At 37.5% G+C, this 18908-nt stretch overlaps 1 protein-coding gene across 2 annotated transcripts in view; it reads right to left on the bottom strand.

Moving 5' to 3' along the window:
- AGPS (alkylglycerone phosphate synthase) overlaps positions 1 to 18908 on the bottom strand; it is a 705364-nt gene that overhangs the window by 240297 nt on the left and 446159 nt on the right. For both annotated transcript variants that reach the window (XM_053698493.1, XM_053698494.1), the window contains exon 14: positions 496 to 608. In XM_053698493.1, the coding sequence (XP_053554468.1) occupies positions 496 to 608 (113 nt within the window). The remainder of the gene's footprint in view (positions 1 to 495; positions 609 to 18908) is intronic.

Here is an 18908-nt window from a genome sequence, read left to right as displayed (position 1 = left end):
GAAGGAACTAAAATCTGCTAACATATGTAAGATTAGGGGATAAGAGATATATATATATATTTTACTTTTAACTTGCAATGTGGCCATGATCATTTTTTACTTTGTGCACAGTTGACTCACAAGCAAAGATAAATAAATAAATAACGTGCCACTAATAATCTGGTGCAGAGTCTGTCACAAAGGACAATAATAATTACCTATAAGGTAACTAATAAAAGTTGTTTTGGAGAGTTTTTCTTATAAGCCCAAGATAAACCTAAAAACATTTAAAATACTTTCATATTTTTTTTTAGCAGACTAATGAATGAATGAGCAATAAATACACATGTATATATTGTCCCCCCTGTACATAATTTTACGGGTAAGTGTAGGTGGAGGATTTGTACATATATTTCTACGTAATAAATATTCTCAAATTGAGACATTTAATGTATGGTATTAGCAAAATATTATTTTATTATTATTAGTATTATTATTGTACACTTTTAAACATACCCAAATTTTGCAGCAATATCATACACCTGCTTCTCATGTTGTAACACTTTTTCACGATCACCTTCGAACAACAAGGTTGCAACACATAACTGATTGGGATCAAATCCTTTGAACTGCAAAATAAAGATAGATCTTAACCTATTCAAATAAAAAATGTGAATGGGACAGAATTGAACAACATCTTTACATATTGTACATCTTTATCAAATGCGCAAATGTGAAATCTTTGATAAAATACCACAAATAAAGAATATTATAACATAGCAGTATTTAATATGTGGATCAAATGGACACAAAGCCATGTTTTATTAAATATTTACCAAGACTCAATCTTAGTGAAAATGGGGGGAAAACAAAACAAAAAAAAACAACAACTTTTTAAAAAAAAAAAAAAAAATTAAAAAGGAAGAAATATTTTTTATTGGCAGAAACAAAAATCTAATTTCTAGGTCCATTTATATATAAAAAGAAGGGCACACATATGGAATCGTATAAAGTACTAGATTACCAAAATAACATCCCTATCAACCAATTAAAATATATGAGCCAATACTTTCTCAGTATTTCTTAAAGTTGTGATGCCCACAGAATCATATTATTCATCTACAAAAATTATACTACTAGCAAATCAAATTCACAACCCCAATTAGAAATTATTTTTTCTTTAAATGGTGTAAAAAAAGTAAAATACTCAGCTACAATTATCTATAAATGTCAATTCAGTGAGATTAATCTTTTCAATTCAAATGCTATCATTTTGGGTTTGATTAACTAATGTGCAAAGGTTTTGCACAACTATTAGTAAATCAGAACCAAATAAGTGCACAGGAATTCTAAAAAATGTACAACAAACAAGAATTTGTTAAACTTTTATTGAATGTTCTTTACTCAACCCATCCTAATTATATGAGCAATGACTTAGGGTTATATTAAAAAAGATATACAGCATATTTTTATGAATGTGCTTGCTAACAATTTGCATCAACATGGCACATATTTTAAAAATAAACTATTTTATGCTTACCTGATAAAATTTATATCTTTCAGGGTGGTAAAAGTCCATGATACATTACTCTGGGAATTACCTTCCCTGCCACTAGGAGGAGGCAAAGATTCCCAAACCCCAATAGTTCTATATAACCCCTCCCACCTCTATGGTAGTTAGTCTGACATATAGCAAAGCAAAAAGAGGTAGGGAAAAAAAAGGGAACAAAGAAATATAGGAGCTGGGGGAAAAAAAAAAGTGACAGAAAAGAAATAACCATCACTAAAATTTTTTTACCAGGGTGGGGTCTTGTGGACTCTTACTACCATGAAAGAAATGCATTTATCAGGTAAGTATAAATTCTGTGTTTTTGCATAAAGATAGTAAGAGTCCATGATCCATTACACTGAGAAACCAATACCGAAGTTGTGGAGAGTCCACGAGTTAATGAAAAAAGTAGGGTGGGATCAAAAACATAATTTATGTAAGAACTTACCTGATAAATTCATTTCTTTCATATTAGCAAGAGTCCATGAGCTAGTGACGTATGGGATATACATTCCTACCAGGAGGGGCAAAGTTTCCCAAACCTCAAAATGCCTATAAATACACCCCTCACCACACCCACAATTCAGTTTAACGAATAGCCAAGAAGTGGGGTGATAAAAAAGTGCGAAAGCATATAAAATAAGGAATTGGAATAATTGTGCTTTACAAAATCATAACCACCACAAAAAAAGGGCGGGCCTCATGGACTCATGCTAATATGAAAGAAATGAATTTATCAGGTAAGTTCTTACATAAATTATGTTTTCTTTCATGTAATTAGCAAGAGTCCATGAGCTAGTGACGTATGGGATAATGACTACCCAAGATGTGGATCTTTCCACACAAGAGTCACTAGAGAGGGAGGGATAAAATAAAGACAGCCAATTCCTGCTGAAAATAATCCACACCCAAAATAAAGTTTAACGAAAAACATAAGCAGAAGATTCAAACTGAAACTGCTGCCTGAAGTACTTTTCTACCAAAAACTGCTTCAGAAGAAGAAAATACATCAAAATGGTAGAATTTAGTAAAAGTATGCAAAGAGGACCAAGTTGCTGCTTTGCAGATCTGGTCAACCGAAGCTTCATTCCTAAACGCCCAGGAAGTAGAAACTGACCTAGTAGAATGAGCTGTAATCCTATGAGGCGGAGTTTTACCCGACTCAACATAGGCAAGATGAATTAAAGATTTCAACCAAGATGCCAAAGAAATGGCAGAAGCTTTCTGGCCTTTTCTAGAACCGGAAAAGATAACAAATAGACTAGAAGTCTTACGGAAAGATTTCGTAGCTTCAACATAATATTTCAAAGCTCTAACAACATCCAAAGAATGCAACGATCTCTCCTTAGAATTCTTAGGATTAGGACATAATGAAGGAACCACAATTTCCCTACTAATGTTGTTGGAATTCACAACTTTAGGTAAAAATTCAAAAGAAGTTCGCAACACCGCCTTATCCTGATGAAAAATCAGAAAAGGAGACTCACAAGAAAGAGCAGATAATTCAGAAACTCTTCTGGCAGAAGAGATGGCCAAAAGGAACAAAACTTTCCAAGAAAGTAATTTAATGTCCAATGAATGCATAGGTTCAAACGGAGAAGCTTGAAGAGCTCCCAGAACCAAATTCAAACTCCAAGGAGGAGAAATTGACTTAATGACAGGTTTTATACGTACCAAAGCTTGTACAAAACAATGAATATCAGGAAGAATAGCAATCTTTCTATGAAAAAGAACTGAAAGAGCAGAGATTTGTCCTTTCAAAGAACTTGCGGACAAACCCTTATCTAAACCATCCTGAAGAAACTGTAAAATTCTCGGTATTCTAAAAGAATGCCAAGAAAAATGATGAGAAAGACACCAAGAAATATAAGTCTTCCAGACTCTATAATATATCTCTCGAGATACAGATTTACGAGCCTGTAACATAGTATTAATGACAGAGTCAGAGAAACCTCTTTGACCAAGAATCAAGCGTTCAATCTCCATACCTTTAAATTTAAGGATTTCAGATCCTGATGGAAAAAGGGACCTTGTGACAGAAGGTCTGGTCTTAACGGAAGAGTCCACGGTTGGCAAGAGGCCATCCGGACAAGATCCGCATACCAAAACCTGTGAGGCCATGCCGGAGCTACCAGCAGAACAAACGAGCATTCCTTCAGAATCTTGGAGATTACTCTTGGAAGAAGAACTAGAGGCGGAAAGATATAGGCAGGATGATACTTCCAAGGAAGTGATAATGCATCCACTGCCTCCGCCTGAGGATCCCGGGATCTGGACAGATACCTGGGAAGTTTCTTGTTTAGATGGGACGCCATCAGATCTATTTCTGGAAGTTCCCACATTTGAACAATCTGAAGAAATACCTCTGGGTGAAGAGACCATTCGCCCGGATGCAACGTTTGGCGACTGAGATAATCCGCTTCCCAATTGTCTATACCTGGGATATGAACCGCAGAGATTAGACAGGAGCTGGATTCCGCCCAAACCAAAATTTGAGATACTTCTTTCATAGCCAGAGGACTGTGAGTCCCTCCTTGATGATTGATGTATGCCACAGTTGTGACATTGTCTGTCTGAAAACAAATGAACGATTCTCTCTTCAGAAGAGGCCAAAACTGAAGAGCTCTGAAAATTGCACGGAGTTCCAAAATATTGATCGGAAATCTCACCTCCTGAGATTCCCAAACTCCTTGTGCTGTCAGAGATCCCCACACAGCTCCCCAACCCGAGAGACTTGCATCTGTTGAAATTACAGTCCAGGTCGGAAGCACAAAAGAAGCCCCCTGAATTAAACGATGGTGATCTGTCCACCATGTTAGAGAGTGTCGAACAATCGGTTTTAAAGATATTGTTTGAGATATCTTCGTGTAATCCTTGCACCATTGCTTCAGCATACAGAGCTGAAGAGGTCGCATGTGAAAACGAGCAAAGGGGATCGCGTCCGATGCAGCAGTCATAAGACCTAGAATTTCCATGCATAAGGCTACCGAAGGGAATGATTGTGACTGAAGGTTTCGACAAGCTGCAATCAATTTTAGACGTCTCTTGTCTGTTAAAGACAGAGTCATGGACACTGAATCCATCTGGAAACCCAGAAAGGTTACCCTTGTCTGAGGAATCAAAGAACTTTTTGGTAAATTGATCCTCCAACCATGATCTTGAAGAAACAACACAAGTCGATTCGTATGAGATTCTGCTAAATGTAAAGACTGAGCAAGTACCAAGATATCGTCCAAATAAGGAAATACCACAATACCCTGTTCTCTGATTACAGACAGAAGGGCACCGAGAACCTTTGAAAAAATTCTTGGAGCTGTCGCTAGGCCAAACGGCAGAGCCACAAACTGGTAATGCTTGTCCAGAAAAGAGAATCTCAGGAACTGATAATGATCTGGATGAATCGGAATATGCAGATATGCATCCTGTAAATCTATTGTGGACATATAATTCCCTTGCTGAACAAAAGGCAAGATAGTCCTTACAGTTACCATTTTGAACGTTGGTATTCGTACATAACGATTCAATATTTTTAGATCCAGAACTGGTCTGAAGGAGTTCTCCTTCTTTGGTACAATGAAGAGATTTGAATAAAACCCCATCCCCTGTTCCAGAACTGGAACTGGCATAATTACTCCAGTCAACTCTAGATCTGAAACACATTTCAGAAATGCTTGAGCTTTTACTGGATTTACTGGGACACGGGAAAGAAAAAATCTTTTTGCAGGAGGTCTCATCTTGAAACCAATCCTGTACCCTTCCGAAACAATGTTCTGAATCCAAAGATTGTGAACAGAATTGATCCAAATTTCTTTGAAAAAACGTAACCTGCCCCCTACCAGCTGAGCTGGAATGAGGGCCGCACCTTCATGTGGACTTAGAAGCAGGCTTTGCCTTTCTAGCTGGCTTGGATTTATTCCAGACTGGAGATGGTTTCCAAACTGAAACTGCTCCTGAGGATGAAGGATCAGGCTTTTGTTCTTTGTTGACACGAAAGGAACGAAAATGATTATTAGCCCTACTTTTACCTTTAGATTTTTTATCCTGTGGTAAAAAAGTTCCTTTCCCACCAGTAACAGTTGAAATGATGGAATCCAACTGAGAACCAAATAATTTGTTACCCTGGAAAGAAATAGAAAGTAAAGTTGATTTAGAAGCCATATCAGCATTCCAAGTTTTAAGCCATAAAGCTCTTCTAGATAAAATAGCTAGAGACATAAACCTGACATCAACTCTGATAATATCAAAAAATGGCATCACAGATAAAATTATTAGCATGCTGTAGAAGAATAATAATATCATGAGAATCACGATGTGTTACTTGTTGCGCTAAAGTTTCCAACCAAAAAGTTGAAGCTGCAGCAACATCAGCCAAAGATATAGCAGGTCTAAGAAGATTACCTGAACACAGATAAGCTTTTCTTAGAAAGGACTCAATTTTCCTATCTAGAGGATCCTTAAACGAAGTACCATCTGACGTAGGAATAGTAGTACGTTTAGCAAGGGTAGAAATAGCCCCATCAACTTTAGGGATTTTGTCCCAAAATTCCAATCTGTCAGACGGCACAGGATATAAATGCTTAAAACGTTTAGAAGGAGTAAATGAATTACCCAATTTATCCCATTCTTTGGAAATTACTGCAGAAATAGCATTAGGAACAGGAAAAACTTCTGGAATAACCACAGGAGCTTTAAATACCTTATCCAAACGTTTAGAATTAGTATCAGGAGGACCAGAATCCTCTATTTCTAAAGCAATTAGTACTTCTTTAAGTAAAGAATGAATAAATTCCATTTTAAATAAATATGAAGATTTATCAGCATCAACCTCAGAGACAGAATCCTCTGAACCAGAGGAGTCATCAGAATCAGAATGATGATGTTCATTTAAAAATTCATCTGTAGGGAGAGAAGTTTTAAAAGATTTTTTACGTTTACTAGAAGGAGAAATAACAGACATAGCCTTCTTTATGGATTCAGAAACAAAATCTCTTATATTATCAGGAACATTCTGCACCTTAGATGTTGAAGGAACTGCAACAGGCAATGGTACTTTACTAAAGGAAATATTATCTGCTTTAACAAGTTTGTCATGACAATCAATACAAACAACAGCTGGAGAAATGGCTACCAAAAGTTTACAGCAGATGCACTTAGCTTTGGTAGATTCAATACTTGACAGCGATTTTCCTGTAGTATCTTCTGACTCAGATGCAACGTGAGACATCTTGCAATATGTAAGAGAAAAAACAACATATATATAAAGCAAAATTGATCAAATTCCTTAAATGACAGTTTCAGGAATGGGAAAAAATGCCAAGAACAAGCCTCTAGCAACCAGAAGCAATAAAAAATGAGACTTAAATAATTGAGGAGACTAAAGTGACGCCCATATTATTTGGCGCCTAAATGCTTTTGGCGCCAAAATGACGCCATATCCGGAACGCCGACATTTTTGGCGCGAAATAACGTCAAAAAATGACGTAACTTCCGGCGACACGTATGACGCCGGAAACGGAAATAGAATTTTGCGCCAAAAAAGTCCGCGCCAAAAATGACGTAATAAAAAGAGGCATTTTCAGCCCCCGCGAGCCTAATAGCCCACCGGGAAGAGTCAAATTTTTGAAGGTAAGAAAAAAATGAATAAATCAAAAAATGCATTATCCCAAATATGAAACTGACTGTCTGAAAATAAGGAAAGTTGAACATTCTGAGTCAAGGCAAATAAATGTTTGAATACATATATTTAGAACTTTATAAACAAAGTGCCCAACCATAGCTTGGAGTGTCACAGAAAATAAGACTTACTTACCCCAGGACACTCATCTACATATAGCAGATAGCCAAACCAGTACTGAAACGAGAATCAGCAGAGGTAATAGTATATATAAGAGTATATCGTCGATCTGAAAAGGGAGGTAAGAGATGAATCTCTACGACCGATAACAGAGAACCTATGAAATAGACCCCGTAGAAGGAGATCACTGCATTCAAATAGGCAATACTCTTCTCACATCCCTCTGACATTCACTGCACGCTGAGAGGAAAACCGGGCTCCAACTTGCTGCGGAGCGCATATCAACGTAGAATCTAGCACAAACTTACTTCACCACCTCCATCGGAGGCAAAGTTTGTAAAAACTGAATTGTGGGTGTGGTGAGGGGTGTATTTATAGGCATTTTGAGGTTTGGGAAACTTTGCCCCTCCTGGTAGGAATGTATATCCCATATGTCACTAGCTCATGGACTCTTGCTAATTACATGAAAGAAATATTTTTTCCACAAGGAAACTATATCCACAACCCTCTAAATAATGATTCTATGACAATAAAAACACATTAAATAACCAACAGGTTACATAATACTAAAACCATTGCCTGAAGAACCTTCTGCCAAAGGCTGCCATTGAAGAAGAAAAAAAAAATATGGAAGAAAAAAAAAAAGCAAGAAAGACCAAGAGGCTGCTAGACAAAATATGTTAACAAAAGTCACATTCTAGAACAACCAAAAATAGAAAACTGAACTGGAAAAATAATAAGAAAAAAAAACTATTAAAGGTGGAGGCTATCCCACCTCCAAGCATGTCAATAAAAACATAAGCTCCTAGCAAAAACCAAAAGAAAGCACTTGCTCTTCGACCCTGAATAATATCAGGAAAGTGAGCAAACCAAAGTTTGAATGAAAATTTCAGTAGCCCCACCAAAGGCAAGAGGAAACCTTTCTAAAGAATTCTAAAACTAGAACATAAAGAAGTAACAAGCTCCCCAAAAACACCTTATCCTAAAAAATGAAAAAAGATAAGGAGAGATAGCTCATAAACGCTTAAAGGACCAGTAAACACAGCAGATTTGCATAATCAACAAATACATGATAACAAGACAATACAAAAGCATTTACTCAATTTCAAATGAGTAGTAGATTATTGTCTAAAACATTTTAAAGTTATGTATATTTCCACTCACCCTGTACCATGTGATAGCAATCAGCCAATCACAAATGCATATACGTATAGTCTGAGTTCTTGCACATGCTCAGTAGGAGCTGGTGACTCAAAAAAAGTGTAAATATAAAAGATTGTGCACATTTTTTTAATGGAAGTAAATTGGAAAGTTGTTTAAAATTACATGCTGTATCTGAATCATGAAAATGTAATAAAACCTGAGTGTCCCTTTAACAGAAGAAATGGCCAAAAGGAACAAAAGCTTCCAAAAATGAAAGCTTAAAAACTACCCTATGCATATGCTCAAATAGAGGAGTCTGTAAAACATCAACACCAAACCCAGACCTCAAGGTGAAGAGATATAACAAGCTGAATATGGGCCAAAAATCTAAATTAAAAAAAACATGAAAATCAGAACGATAAGCAATCTTTCCAATGAAAAAAAACTGAGAAGAGCAGAAAACTGTCCTATCAATAGACTAAAAGATAAGCCATTATCTAATCCAACCTGCAGCAATTCTGAAAGGATAGCAGGAGAAGCCATATTCCAAAAACATTAAGGAATAAAACAAAAGTTATGCTTACATGATCTTTTGTTTTGGAATGATGGTCCACAGTCCTCCTTAACATATGGGATATAGTTCCTGCCACTAGGAGGAGGTCAAGAACCCATACACGAGCTTTGAATCCCTCCCACCTCCTAGAATAGGAAATATAAAAGTAGGAAAGACAAAAGCAGGGTCTGTAGAGGTGTCATTAAAACTGTTGCCAAAATTTGAAACGGGCGGGCCTGTGGACAATCATCATGTCGAAAGAAAATAATTCATCAGGTAAGCATAAATTTTGTTTTCTTTCGTAAAATGATGATGGTCCACAGTCCTCAAAGATATGGGATTAATACCCAAGGAGATGGTCGATGTTACCTTAAGGGTGGTACAAATTTTTCTGACAGTTCCTATTTAGCCAAGCCTGAAGGACTATCCTGCCAAAAGCTGGTTGCGAAGAAGCAAAAACATCAAAACTATAACATTTGGAAAAAGTAAGCAAAGAAGACCATGTGGCAGCTTTGCAAATCTGCTCCACAGATGCATCATTCTTAAAAGCCCACAATGTTACAACTGCAGAGGCTTAATAAAGTTGAGGCTGTAAGTGTAACACTCAACTGAGACTGCACTTACCAAGGTTACTAACGATCTTCTTTCTGCTAAAAGTAATGGCCACTACTCTATATACTTATCTTACTAGACCTCTCAGTTGCCTTCGACACAGTTGACCACACCCTCCTCTTACAGACCCTTAGCTCTCTTAGCCTTTGTGACACTGCTCTTTCTTGGATTCACTCTTATCTTTCTCAAAGGTCTTTTTCTGTGACATTTGCTGGTGACTCCTCTCCAATGCCTCTGTTTGTTGGAGTACCTCAAGGAACTGTTCTGGGTTCTCTACTCTTCTCCATTTATACTTCTTCACTGGCTAAACTTAACAGTTATGGCTTCAAATATCATCTCTATGCGGATGACACCCAGATCTACCTCTCCACCCCTGCTCTCTCTCCCTCTGTCCTTTCTCAGGTCAACGACTGCTTATCTGGCATTTCTTCCTGGATGGCCTCTCACCAGCTAAAGATTAACATGTCCAAGACTGAACCTCCCCCTCTAGCTCTATGCCGACTTCTGACTTTTCTATCCCTGTTGACAGCATCACCATTTCCCCAAGTCCGCTGCCTCAGAGTTACACTTGACTCAAATCAATCCTTCATACCCCACATCCAATCGCTTTCTTCATCCTGCCGCAACCACCGAAGCAAATAATCCACTCCCTTGATATTTACCGACTTGACTACTGCAATAACCTACTTACTGGTCTTCCTCTTTCCCGCCTCTCCCCTCTTCAATCCATCCTAAATGCCTCTGCCAGGCTAATCCACCTTTCCCATCCATCACTCTGTATCTGCTGCACCTCTCTGCCAGTCCCTTCATTGGCTCCCCATTTACAGCAGAATTAAATTAAAAATCCTCACCCTTACATGCAAATCTCTCACCAACGCCGTTCCCCTCTAATCAACAAGTATACTCCAGCCCGCCCACTAATATCCAACAATGACCTACTCCTTGCATCTTCGACTATCACCTCTTCCCATGCTAGACTGCAGGACTTCTGTCGTGCAGTACCTATGCTCTGGGACACCTTGTGCTCTCCTACCACCCAACTCAGTAATAAATTAATTCCACTTACCTAATATTTCCTTCATCTAACTCTGTATTAACTTCTTTCTCACCCCTGCAGTCCTCACTTCCTGTTTCTCAACCTCCTACCCCTTCTAGATTGTAAGTTTCCACGGGAATAGGGCCCTCAATTCCTCCTGTATGTGTTTTTTTTGTCCTGTTTCTTACAAGTTTTATATAATTGTTTTATTTAAATGAATTGTATCCATGGACAGCACTGCAGAATATGTTGGCACTTGTGATATGTTTGGGAGGCAACTTACCCGCCACTAAGTATGCCTTGTGAAATTGATATGAAACCCAATTTTTTTCTTTCATGATTCAGATAGAGCATGCAATTTTAAGCAATTTTCTAATTTACTCCTATTATACATTTTTCTTTGTTTTCTTGGTATCTTTATTTTAAAAAGTCGGAATGTAAGCATAGGAGCGAGCCCATTATGGTTCAGAACCTGGGTAGCGCTTGCTGATTGGTGGCTGCATTTACTCACCAAGACAGGTACAGACCTGGTCTGAAAACCAGACCAAATTCCTGAAAAAGATCTTATAAAAAATGGGCAAAACAGAGAAACATTAGATGTTACAATCAAAATCCAAATAACCCCATTTCAAAAAACAGGAGAGGTTTAGAAACTGAAGAATTAAGCAAGCTAAAACTAACTTCAGCGTTCTCTAATCAGACAGAGAAAATCTCATGGATATTAAATCCAAATGATACCCCAGAAAGGAACCATTATCTGAAGAATTAAGGAACACCTTGGAAGAAAAATGTTCCAACTATGCCATAGAAGAAACAACAACAGACTGCTGGAGAAAGTATCCAATATACATAAAAAGATAAACACTGCAACGCCCTGAGTTCTGTTATAGACAAAATGGCAAAATCTAGAAAACATTCTAGGAACTGAAGCAAGACAAATTGATAAAGCAATACACTGTAAATGCTTGTTCAAAAAAGCAGATCTCAGAAACTAATAATGTTCTTAGTGAAAAGGAACATACAAATAAATATCCCTTATTCCAACAATAAAATTATGATAAATATCCCCAAAAGAAAAATGTACTCCCTCCTAAGAAAGCTTCATCCAAAAAAAAAAAGGTGTACCAAAGGAGGATGCACACCAAAGGCCAATTAATAAGGAACAAAAGTCCCAAAAGGAGCGCACATGTGCATGCACACGAGGGTGCACGCAGGTGGCAAAAAATAAAAATGTTTGCGTTTTCTGAGGGGCAACAAATATAAAATAAAATCAAATAATAAAAACTTATAAATATAAGGTTAATAGAGTGTTTGAGAAAATAAACAGTACTTACCAATAACACTCTACTGCTAGAAACACTAACCAGAAACCAGTCCAGTACTGAAAACATATCAGCAGAGGACATAATATAGGAGTAATCTGTAGACCCAGTAGAAAGAGGCAAAATATAAGTCCCTGCTACATCTGTGGGAGGTTAGTGACTAAAATTATAATGGGAAAAAAAAATTGTCACAATCTGTACTCCATAACTTCCCTCTAACAAACACTGTATTCTGATTGGAAATGGCCCTCAAATCAATCTAAGAAACCATCTCATTAGAAACATTAGCTTTGCTTCTTAGCATAGGAATCAAGCTAAAAAGAGAATCAAATAAATAAGGATATTGGAGTTATTTCAGGAGGTATATAACATTTCTCTTTTAAAATGTTGTTACTTGAATAGTTTGTACTTTCAGATAATCTATTTTGTATTTCTACTAACTATTAACTTTATATTTACTGTTTTTTTGTTTTTTTTATAGGTGGTAGACCTGAACTGTGAATTAGTTTCACTACAGAAATTGAATAGTTAAAGGTTTGAGTTAATTTACATTCTTTTGTATTCTGGTTTTTAGTATTGCAATTAGATAACAATTAGATTGTTTGCATAGGTGAGCAATTAGGAAGGACCCCACCCTATCTTTCTGAAAGTATTTAAAGAGATCTGTTTAGCTCTGCTAAACATTAGCTTTGCTTCTTAGCATAGGAATCAAGCTAAAAAAAGGATCAAATAAATAAGGATATATGAGTTGAGCTATTTCAGGAGTTATTCAGTAGTAAAGAATACTTATATTTTACTTATTGTTAAACGGTTGCATAGTTTAAAATGTCTCAGATACAGTGCAATGGGCGTTTTGCAATTTTTAATTGTGCTACTTTTTGGAGATTTAGGGGCTGTCCTGTAAGCAGTTTTCCCTCTTAAAGGAAGAAATAGCTAAACTTCAAGCTAAGGTAAGTAACATACCTGTTACCTCTACAAAACTGCCTCAGAAAGAAGCCCCTCTACCCCAAAGATCAGCAAGGAGAAGCAGATGGATCACTGTAGGCTCTGTAAGAAACAGTAGACCAGAAGCATTGCCTACAACCTCTGCCATTGCAAAACTCCTATGCTGCTCTTGCCAAACACACTTGTGATGAGGAGATTGCTGTTTCTGAAGCTGTAACAGGTAATTTAAATCTATTGGTACCTGATTCTCCAGGTAACATAACACAGGAAAGAACTGCAGATGTGTTTTTGAGGAAAAGACTGTTAGTGGGGGACTCTATTTTGAGGAATGTGTATTTAGGTGAAAGTAAAGGAGAAGCAAGGTAGGTTAGATGTCTTCCAGGAGCTACTGCTCACAGGGATAAGAATCGTATTTTGAGAATTGTTAAGGCAGCAGGAAAGGGAAGTGAGTTAGATGTGATTGTTCATTTAGGAACAAATGATCTGGCTAGTAATAATGTTGCTGCTGTTCAGAAAGAGTTTTGTGACCTAGGTAATCATTTAGAGACTGTGGCATCAACTCTATCATTTTCTGCTATTTTACCTGTGTATGGCCAGGAAGCAGGAAAGATGGAGCTGATAACAGCATTTAATTATTGGTTAGATAAGTGGTGCAGGGAACGAGGATTTGGTTTTATTGGCTATTATAGTTCTGTTTGGAAAGATACTAGGTTATTTAGGAGAGATGGCTTGCATTTGGATGTTAAAGGAACAAAGTATCTGGGAGTTCAAATGCTTTATTAGAAATCATTTAAACTAATAAAGGGGGTAGCATTAATATATCCACCTGCCCCCTACAGCATGCCAAAACTGTTAGTCCAAGTAACAATTCTAGAAATTCTAGTTCAAATGCTTTATTAGAAATCATTTAAACTAATAAAGGGGGGTAGCATTAATATATCCACCTGCCCCCCACAGCAACCAAAACTGTTAGTCCAAGTAACAATTCTTGAAATTCTAGTAGAAAAATTATTCGTGCCATGAGCACAAATGCTTGCAGCTTAGGAAATAAATTACCTGAACTCATTTCAATGACTAGGGACAACTTGGATTTAGTAGCTATAACAGAAACCTGGTACAATGATTTGCATGACTAGGACATAGTCATACCTAGATACAGGATATTTAAAAAGAACAGAGTAGCAAAGAAAGGTGGAGGAGTTGCTCTGTATGTAAATGAAAATAACAGAATTTATGCTTACCTGATAAATTTCTTTCATTTGCGATGTACCGAGTCCACGGATTCATCCTAACTTGTGGGATATTGTCCTTCCTGACAGGAAGTAGCAAAGAGAGCACCACAGCAGATCTGTCTATATAGCTCCCCCCTTAACTCCACCCCCCAGTCATTCGACCGAAGGCCAAGGAAGAAAAGGAGAAACTATAAAGTGCAGAGGTGACTGAAGTTTACATAAAAAATACTATCTGTCTTGAATAGACAGGGCAGGCCGTTTCTTTTGCAAGATGTACCGAGTCCACGGATACATCCTAACTTGTGGGATACCAATACCAAAGCTTTAGGACACGGATAAAGGGAGGGACAAGACAGGAACCTAAACGGAAGGCACCACTGCTTGCAAAACCGTCTACTATAAAATCGACCATGATGAGTGACTTTTCTAAGGCATCACATTTGGATAGATTATTCTTATTAAATTTTTATCTTTTAATTCTGCGATTGATAATCACATTATATTTACCACTAAATTATTACCACAGGCCAATTAGATATAGGGATTGTATCCCATTAACCTTTATTTAGATAGATTTCACCAAGATAGCAATCTATAGAGAACTATATTAATGCAGTCATATATGTAGTTAACGGTTGTAATAATGCAGATCACTCGTGATTGCGTATACACTGTTATTAGGACTTGATAGTATCACTTGTATTCATCACACTGTGAATGGTTTGTGTTTTATCTATGAATCTATCACTTTTAGATACAATTGATACCTTATATAGAGTAGGTGCTTCATCACATTTATATTAGGGAGTCGATTTCTTTATATTACACTTTATTCTCGATAGTTACATTGTATTTATACCATTACTAGATATGCATCACTCATCACCCATCTTAAGAGGGATCATGAACATGTCTTTTTAAAAAAATTCTCTTATTATTATTATTTTTATTATCACTATTTAAACACCATTTGTATAGGTAGAGTAGCATTATATGTTATTCATTACACCTCTCACCACACCATGTTGTTTATCATTTATTTGGTAGTAACAATGGCCAAATTAACAGTTCTATGTTAAAAACCACTTGTCCTAATGTCCACTACATATTAACATTTTCTCTATAGACAATAACCTATTTCATATATTATTATCAATTAGAATTTATGTTTATGGTTGCCATAACAACAAAGCTTTTGACAAAATATCATTTATTCTATTATGATATTTAATATTTGGTATTAATAATGCCCAAATTAAAAGTTCTAGGTTAAAGACTGCTGGTGTTAACATTAATTACATATATACGTACTATTTATAGATATTTATATTCCATATTTGTTTATCAATTAGAATTGATGTTTAATGTTGCCATAATAACAATGCTTTTGGTAATTACTATTTATCCGTTTATGATATTTTCGATCATGATTTTGTATTTAACTATTTGAGGTGCATTACACAAGGAATTGAGTTTGGGAATTATAAACATGATCAATTGTTGTGATAGCTATACATCTGACAGCTCTCACACTTTCACTATGGCTATAGTATAGTCAACACACCTCCAATGACGATAGCCGTGACGACTGGTTGACATTTCTGTCAGCATTGGCTTGTCCGTTACGGCCTTGATGTATGAATACACCCATAACGATGACATCTTACGAACGGTTCAGTACATAACCCAATGAAAACATGCCGTGCTATTGAGTGACAGGTCATGGATAATACATACACAGTTCTTGTATACACCCACAATGATGACACAGTCTGACCGGTACGGCACATAAACCTATGATAGTATGCTGTGCTATTGATTGATAGATCACATTTAACGCATGTGCAGTAGGAAATAGCGGACGCCAATACAATCTAGTAGACGCCATTAACCACAGTAATATGTATAATATAACAGGAATTAAACCAAGTAAGTCATAAGAGTGTTAACTTTTTGAGAGCATGTTTGTCTTTTTGGGCCTTATATTAGCCACTTATCTCCAAAAGGGAACATATATAAATGATATCGTATTCATATTTGTATTCAAAAATTACCTATGAAATAACAAAAGAAATGTAAAAAATATTATTATGAAGTCACTTCTTATGTTTATTATAGCAAAGAGATCATAACCATATGTGATCTTATGAAATTATATTATGTGTTTCTTAATGAATTTGCATCATTTTGTTATTAGGTTTTGAAATGTTTGTTACATATTTTAATTGAATGCTGATGGGCTCTCACATGAGGGAGTTGTTCATGAGCCACCCCCTACAAGTGTGGCCAATTAAGTTGATACAATTGTTTGGTGTATATATAGCAAGTGTTTTTTGTCATTTTTATAAGCCTGATGAAACAGCTTGTTGCTGAGAAACGCGTCACTTGTTTTTAATTATTTTAAGTAAAGTTTGTTACTTTTTATATAAAAAACACTTGCTGCACTGTATTCTTTGGATCAATATTTTTTTGACCCATTGGACCTCCTGGAACTCTGGTATATGCTGTGTGCCTTGGTAAAGTCTGTTGGGAGACTATATTGATCCCTTCCTGCCTGATTAGCATCATTGGAGATGTTACACCAAATGTGAGTATATATCATACAACTCATACTATATACTCCTGGGTCCAAACTGTACTAGGCCATATAGGCACCTGTGTGTCTTCTTGTATTTCCACACTACAGATTATCTATCTCTCCCAAGAGGTTGGTCTGCTGGGTGACTGTTATAGATCCCAGACTGCTCCCACAGCACTATTTGGAGTGCTTCAATATATGTGAGTGTAATTTTGCACATCTTTATCATACACATCTTTTGGAAATAACAATATTGGGCCATGTGGCGCATCTGTCTCTTCTCTTGCTTCCAAAAGGAAAGAGAGGTAGCCGTAGCCTTTTGACCTCTACGCTTTCCAGCATAGACAACAAACAAAGAAGATGATTGGCGAAAATCTTTGGTTGCCTGCAAATAAAACTTCAAGGCGCGAACCCAGTCCAAGTTGTGCAACAGACGGTCCTTCTTAGAAGAAAGATTAGGACACAGAGAAGGAACAACAATTTCCTGATTGATATTCCTGTTAGAAACAACCTTAGGGAAGAACCCAGGTTTGGTACGCAAAACCACCTTATCAGCATGGAAAACAAGATAAGGCGAGTCACATTGTAATGCAGATAGTTCAGAAACTCTTCGAGCTGAAGAGAAAGCAACTAGAAACCGAACTTTCCAAGATAGAAGCTTAATATCTATGGAATGCATGGGTTCAAACGGAACCCCCTGAAGAACTTTAAGAACTAAATTGAGACTCCATGGCGGAGCAACAGGTTTAAACACAGGCTTAATTCTAACTAAAGCCTGACAAAAAGCCCGAACATCTGGGACATCTGCCAGACGCTTGTGCAACAGAATAGACAAAGCAGATATCTGTCCCTTTAAGGAACTAGCGGACAATCCTTTCTCCAATCCTTCTTGGAGAAAAGACAAAATCCTAGGAATCCTGATCTTACTCCATGAGTAGCCTTTGGATTCACACCAAAAAAAGATATTTACGCCATATCTTATGATAGATCTTCCTGGTGACAGGCTTTCGAGCCTGAATCAAGGTATCTATGACCGACTCAGAGAAAACCCGCTTTGATAAAATCAAGCGTTCAATTATCAAGCAGTCAGTTGAAGAGAAATTAGATTTGGATGCTTGAATGGACCTTGAATCAAAAGGTCCCGTCTCAGTGGCAGAGTCCATGGTGGCAGAGATGACATGTCCACCAGGTCTGCATACCAAGTCCTGCGTGGCCACGCAGGCGCTATCAAAATCACAGAAGCTCTCTCCTGTTTGACTCTGGCAATCAGACACGGAAGGAGAGGGAATGGTGGAAACACATAAGCCAGGTTGAACGACCAGGGTACTGCTAGAGCATCTATCAGTACTGCCTGAGGATCCCTTGACCTGGATCCGTAACAAGGAAGTTTGGCGTTCTGACGAGACGCCATCAGATCCAATTCTGGTGTGCCCCATAGCTGAACCAGTTGAGCAAACACCTACGGATGGAGCTCCCACTCCCCCGGATGAAAAGTCTGACGACTTAGAAAATCTGCCTCCCAGTTCTCCACCCCTGGGATATAGATCGCTAATAGATGGCAAGAGTGAGTCTCTGCCCATCGGATTATCCTGGAAACTTCTATCATCACCAAGGAACTCCTTGTTCCCCCCTGATGATTGATATGAGCTACAGTCGTGATGTTGTCCGACTGAAACCTGATGAATCCGGCCGAAGCCAGCTGAGGCCACGCCTGAAGAGCATTGAACATAGCTCTTAATTCCAGAATATTTATCGGTAGGAGGGCCTCCTCCCGAGTCTACAAACCCTGTGCTTTCAGGGAATTCCAGACTGCACCCCAGCCCAGTAGGCTGGTGTCCGTCATCACAATAACCCACGCTGGCCTGCGGAAACACATTCCCCTGGACAGGTGATCCTGTGACAACCACCAAAGAAAAGAGTCTCTGGTCTCTTGATCCAGATTTATCTGAGGAGATAAATCTGCATAATCCCCATTCCACTGTTTGAGCATGCATAGTTGCAGTGGTCTGAGATGCAAGCGAGCAAACGGAACTATGTCCATTGCCGCTACCATAAGTCCGATTACCTCCATACACTGAGCCACTGACGGCATGGAATGAAGAGCTCGGCAGGTGGTTAAAATCTTTAATTTCCTGACCTCCGTCAGAAATATTTTCATGTCCACT

The sequence above is a fragment of the Bombina bombina genome, chromosome 1 (assembly GCF_027579735.1).
Source record: "Bombina bombina isolate aBomBom1 chromosome 1, aBomBom1.pri, whole genome shotgun sequence".
Taxonomy (NCBI): Eukaryota; Metazoa; Chordata; class Amphibia; order Anura; family Bombinatoridae; genus Bombina; species Bombina bombina.
The sequence above is the reverse complement of the archived record's forward strand: the minus strand, read 5'-3'. Positions and strand labels throughout refer to the sequence as shown.